This window comes from Xyrauchen texanus, chromosome 18 (genome assembly GCF_025860055.1).
Source record: "Xyrauchen texanus isolate HMW12.3.18 chromosome 18, RBS_HiC_50CHRs, whole genome shotgun sequence".
NCBI lineage: Eukaryota > Metazoa > Chordata > Actinopteri > Cypriniformes > Catostomidae > Xyrauchen > Xyrauchen texanus.
The window spans coordinates 31,894,086-31,900,456 of NC_068293.1; the positions used below are offsets into that span (position 1 = coordinate 31,894,086).

At 35.8% G+C, this 6,371-nt stretch overlaps 1 protein-coding gene across 1 annotated transcript; it reads right to left on the bottom strand.

Moving 5' to 3' along the window:
- Positions 1–801: 801 nt before the first annotated feature.
- Positions 802–3,555, bottom strand: LOC127658822 (uncharacterized). Its single transcript, XM_052148361.1, has 6 exons — positions 3,474–3,555; positions 2,219–2,373; positions 1,684–1,849; positions 1,280–1,382; positions 1,112–1,190; positions 802–1,026 (listed from the first exon to the last, which is right to left on the bottom strand). The coding sequence occupies exons 1-6, from the start codon at positions 3,553–3,555 to the stop codon at positions 802–804; spliced, it is 810 nt and encodes a 269-aa protein (XP_052004321.1).
- Positions 3,556–6,371: the final 2,816 nt, after the last annotated feature.

A 6,371-nucleotide genomic window follows, 5' to 3' on the forward strand; every position in this document is an offset into this window, starting at 1 on the left:
AGTGTATAAAACTATTGATTTAAAGTAGTCAATTGTAAGAATATATAAAATATATTTTAATCTTATTGCAATATATTCAGATATAGTTTGATAATGTAGGGAGACTTCATTGTGTCATTCTTAGTGTGTCATAGAAGTGGACTATCTTGGCAGGGCTCGGTTGTGTCTAGATGGTAACACCCATACCAGAGACTATTTAGAAGAGATGGGCCACTTCTATTAAAATGAAAATGAATGGGAGAAATTGGAACGCCCAACCAAGGAGCTCATGCCCAATGGTCAAAGAATGTAGAAAGGAAGTCCCGCCTTACAGGTAAAAGAGCCAATCACGTTTTAGATACAGATATCGCCTGTCAAACAACTTGAGAATCTACTACTCTTTAGGTAACTAAAAAGTTCCCCTCTAGACTTGACCACAGGTCAAGTGTAAAAAACATGAATTGATGGCTGTAACAGAATCAGATGCCATAGATTAACAACCTCAGAGCTCACAGTAGGTCTGTCTTTTAAGATATAAAAATGATCATTATAAATCAGTTCACCTATGGAAAAATGTAAAGGTATTTTCACTGGAACCACACTTTTGTGCTCTATACTTTTATTAATTTTACCAGAAAATAAAGACTGTGAATATTGTGCGTGTATATAAGCTAAAAGTAATTTTGTCAACTTTTAGGAGTACATTAGCCCATAGATGGCTTCAAAGCAAATCGATATGGACTAAAAGCCACAAACTCCAATTCTGGTATAATGATGTCTTCAAAAGCATAACACCAGCTCAGCTGTATATTTTAGTGATATTTAGAGGTTAATATAGCCCAATACGCTCTGTGAGTTCTGTGGTTCTGTGTTCACACAGGGGGTTGCAGAGGAATAGATGCAGTACATGCTGACATGTTGCTCGTGGCTGGTATCCATGGACTGTATTACCAGCGTCTGGTCATCCCCATCCCTTTCACTCTTGTTGATAATCTCAATATCTGTTGTTGTGCACTCCTCACTCCACTGCGTCAGGTTGCTCCACCACTTTAAATGAAAGTGACGGGCAAAATTATTTCAGATTTAAAGTATCTAATTCTCTGGCTGATATGATGGACAACATTGGCCTTACCTGAGAATGGTCAATGGTCATGATTTTATTTTTAAAGTCTTTGGGATCTGGTACAACAGGAAAGATCAGTCTTCTAATGCTTTTAAGACAAAAATGGCATCAGCGTTCAAAAGTCTGAAAAAACTTTTTGGATAATATAATAATAACCTTAGCATTGGTTATCCTCACCCCTCTTGCGTCAGCAGACAAATTAGAAGAAAGACGGTCATTGGCAGCACAGTTATCAAAATATAACACCACATGTAGGAAGATGATTCTGCCATACAAGTACCTGTGAACAAAATATTTGGTTGCATTCTAACTGTATACTATTTCATGATGTCAAGATTTCAAAAAAAAAAAACACGAAAATAGAAACTCTCATCCCTGATTATAAACTAATATCATCAAGATTTACTCTTGAATTACAAACATTGCATCTGTTTTGTTTATTTTTATATATATTTTTACAAATTATGGCCAATACATGCTTATTTCAAGTAACACTTTTGTCATGTTTGTCATCAACCTGTTAGATTAACTTGTTAACCTGGTTAACAAATGCATGTTTTCCAAATACCAAAAGACTTTACCTGTATTATTTCCCCAGTGTTTTACTTGTGTCCAAGTGCTCCAGTCTCCATCTATACAACTCAGCTTCATTCTTATTCTGAAATCATAATTCTCCTTCATACTGAGGGTAGATAGGTTGAAAACATGCACCTTATGTTTATGTTCAACTTCATACTTCTGACCTCTCTGCAAAAGTATAAACACAAAGACTTCTTTGTTAAGATTTTCCATATTTGCTTTGAACAGTACACATAGTTGCATGAAATTTGAGAAAATCAGTCAAGCAAACAAAAAACTCCTGGTAGGGACATCAGCACACCAGCATCATTTGCTAAGGACCAGCATCCAAACACAACGAATGCTGGCTTTTTCAACATATACTTACATATGTATAATTATATGTGCAGCTGTGTTTTTCCAGTCACATTAAAAAAGAAAAAAGAAAAAAAACAATCTTGGTTGCTTCTGTTTCCTGCTCACAGTAAGCCTTAGTGCAGATAGAAAGTAAGTGTTCTTTATTGTGTGAGTGTCTGTGGATGTCCAATGGTGAAGTACCTTCCAGTCTTTGACACATTGGTTCTTGCACTGCAATTCACTTGTGTAACACATTGGATCTGTTGTTTCAACTGGGGTCTTCCATGTTACAGTGATATCATGTGATGTATTACTAATCTTCATATCAATCTTGTCCAGGTCAATATTGTACAGATCTAAGTCATGATAAGTACAGAGTAAGTATGAGAAATAGTATTTGTTATGAGTGTTTTTAACTTTTAAGTGGTAGTTCACTCAAAAACAGTTCATCCTCTTGTTGTTCCAATACTTTATGTCTTTTTTTCCTTCCGTGGAACACAAAAGGAGATCTTATTAATTATGTTAGCCTCAGTCACCATTCACTTTCATTGCATTTTTCTACATGTAATGAATGTGAATGGTGACTGAGGCTGTCATTCAGCCTAACATCTCCTTATGTGTTCCACAGATAAGAAAAGTAAGTCTAAGGGGTTTGGAAAAACATTATAACAGAATTTCCTTTTTGAGTGAACTATCCATTTAAAATTAATTAAATGGGGGGAAAAAACACAGCTTTACCACGAAAACATGGGGTTTTTACTTATTAATGTATTTTGATGTGAATCTTCCGCGTAGGGTGCACAGGATATACCACTTCATGTGAACGCATAACTTCCCCACCTCAGACTTTTTCATGTGGCACCCTAGACAGCTTATTCGCTTTGACACACCGCTACTTCTCAACTAACTGATCAGATGTTATCTACATCTGTATCTAACCGATGCATGTCATATTTTCTGCTCCTACTCATTTAACCTATGCTCTTAATGTCAGGTCATTTTTGTCTTTTGGGTTTTGGATTTTTAAAGGTTATTTTATGTTCTTTCGACAAATGTAATAACCACATTTTTGTGGGATTTCCTGTCATACAAAATTCATACAAAATTTGTAAAGTCCCATCATTTGCCCTTCATGTAAACATTTTCATAGCAGTTGTAATATATATATATATATATATATATATATATATATATATATATATATATATATATATACATACATATATACAGTATATATACACACATATATCTGTGTTCTGAGGTTTATCTGTGTTATTTCACAATCAAGATTTCTCAGTTATGTCATTTCATTTCTCAACGGGCTTAAATCAAAACATTATCTGTCACATGGAAATAACAATAAGAAACACTCAATTATTTCAGAAGATAAACACTAAATATGGCTATTTAAATAAAGTATTCTGTAATTTAAGTGGCATAAAGTTAACTCTCTTACCTTCTTCAACATACTCAGCCCTGGGCTCCAGGGCAAAGTGCAAGAGAAGGACAAACTGGAGACACAGGCAAGAGTTGTTCATGATCAGCTCCTGTTTCAGTCATTTGTCAATAAAGAGCTCTCAGTTTGCAGAGCATAGAGGAACAGGTGTCACTATTTATAGTACCTGAGCCACTAAACCCCACTGTTCCTTCACTTATTTCCTTCCCCTTGATTGTCTCCCCCTCACTTCTTATTCTTAGAATGATTCCAGTCTCGTGTGAGGAGGGCTTTTTTTTCACTATTTCTCTCTAAATTAGTATGTATGTTACTAAATTAACCCTTGTTTATGTGTATGTATGTCTAATTAACTCAATTCCCTATAATATGAAATATTCACAACAGAACAGTATCAAGTAGAAAATACAAAATCTTATTTCATTTGAAAAAAGAAATATGAAAAGCAATCATTAAATGTTCTTTAAGTTATTAAAAAGTTATCTTTAACTTTAAATCCTCACAAAAGACACAGTCTCTTAAACTTTTAGTAAAATGCACAAAATTAGATTTACAGGATAAAACTGCAAAACAGTTCAAACATTTAAATCACTAGCAATCGGACCTCAGTTGAGGTGTTAATTGGAATCAAATCTTTTCAATAGGGAAAAAGTATAACGTTAAACGTTCGAAAATCACTCAGCTGTAATAAAACTCTTGGTAAACCCTTGTTAACTCTGTTTAATGTACTTTTTTTTTTAGATATGTGGCACTGTTTTATTAAACTTGAAAATCACATTTCACTTTAAACATGAACAAAACCCCTTTTTAAAATAAAAATAAAACATGGCAGCCCTGAATCACTGTTTGTGAATGTTGAGGCATGAACAACTGCTGCTTCGCTCAAGAAGCACATAAAAAACATGTCTTTTACGAACGCAGGAGAAGGCAGACGAGGAGTGGGGATCTAGGTGCAGCGTTATTGAAAATAATCAAGACAAACTACTGGAACAAACAAAACATCCACTATGGGAGAACAAAACATAAACACGAAAAAACATTCAGAACACAGGCTGGGGAAACATCCACGGAGGGCAAAGGTAATAATAACAAACACATACAAGAGTCTACATGCAAACATCCACATTCAACAACGATCGACAGAGGAATGGAGAAACAGCAGGGTTTAAATACACAGACATGGTGATGACAAAACGACAATCAGGTGAGCACAATAACACAGTGATGAGGGCCGGGAATCATGGGAAGTGTAGTGCATGACAATTGACAAGTGAAACACGGGGCAGACAACAGGGGATCGTGACAATGTCTAACTCTCTGTATAAAATTCAGGCCGTTCCTCCATGCATCGCTCACGAGCCGAGAGATGAACGTCGGAGAGACAGAGAATCCAGTGGTGCCAGAGGAACCACAAAGTATCTCTGGTAGCTCTGGGTGCTATCTGGATTGTCCCCTCATCTCCTGCGATAACATCTAAAAATTAAATACACTGGCGTTTATCGCAACAGTGAACTTAACAGTCTCTCTCGCCACTGTATTTCTTGGATCCGTCTTGTAACAGCTGAGAATACAAACACCTCGAAGCTCTGATGGGGAATTTTTATACCTCACGCTTCACTGACACTTTACCAATTTTTAAAAAGTTCTCTTTTCGACAACTTATAAGAATGGCATAAGAATGGCTTTTACCCAGTTAAACACACCGAGGATGTGTTCACACTTGTAGTTCGGTTCTCTTGGTCCGGACCAAAAAAGAAAATGATAAATTTGGTCCTGGTTCGCTTAGCATTCACACTGGCATTTTTAACACAGAACCTAAAGATACAAAACAAAAGGCATAAGGATAGGGTCACAATGTGCTTGGACAGATTTTATGATGTATATTTTGCAACAGAACTTGCAGAACATCCAAAACAATGCTGGTTGCTGGGCGAAATGCACTCATTGGATTTATGTATATATGGTGGTATTTTTACCATCTGAGAACAAACAAAAGAGCTAATAAAATGTGTAAAGGAGTCAAAACAGTGCCAGGAATTCCTCCGTTGCACAAACTAATTATTTTCAGGGTCGCATCTTGTGATATCACATCATGTTATTGGTCCGTTTAGACATCTTTGGTCCATGCTGCATTCTTATTTCAGTCGAACCGCACCACAGTTCATTTGGAAGCGGACCGAGACCACTATTCAGGGGGTCTCGGACCGCTTGTTTGGTGCACACCAAGGTTCGGGTGACGTTCACACTAGTTCGCACTAACAGAGCAATCACAACAGAGTTTGTTTTAATCTAACCAAACCTAACAAGTGTGAACACAACCTGAAACTCTGTTTCACCACAGCCATCTCTCCTATTGTCGCCCTCTGATTTGCACACACTCTGCCCCGAACCATCACACCATTCAACCAATCCTGGACTTCAGCAGCAGGTAAGTATATTAAATAAAACACATATGAAATATCATAAAATTAGATAATTTTAATTAAATAACATAAATGTACTTTTCTTTCCCTTTACCCCAATTAACTTATATTTTAAGCATTAAAATAAACATTAGTATTTATTTCTTGGGATTTGTTAGAAATGATTGCTGATTATTTCACTGTGTGGCTTTGGACTGAAAAAGGGCAAGCGTATCCATTTGACATTTTTGCTTACACTCTTTATAATGAAGATTTCAAAAAAGTTACATAGCAGAAATTATAAGTTATAGGGTTCTTTAAAAAATCCTCAATCCTTTATTTCAGTTAACAAATGAGACCTAGAACTAATATGCTTATCTGAAGGCCCTCTAATGTAACAAAACTTTTTACAGTAAATCTACAAATAACTATACAATGAACTCAAGAAAATGTTTTTTGATAAGAAAGGTTTCCGAGCTGAACAGTGCTGCAAAGAACT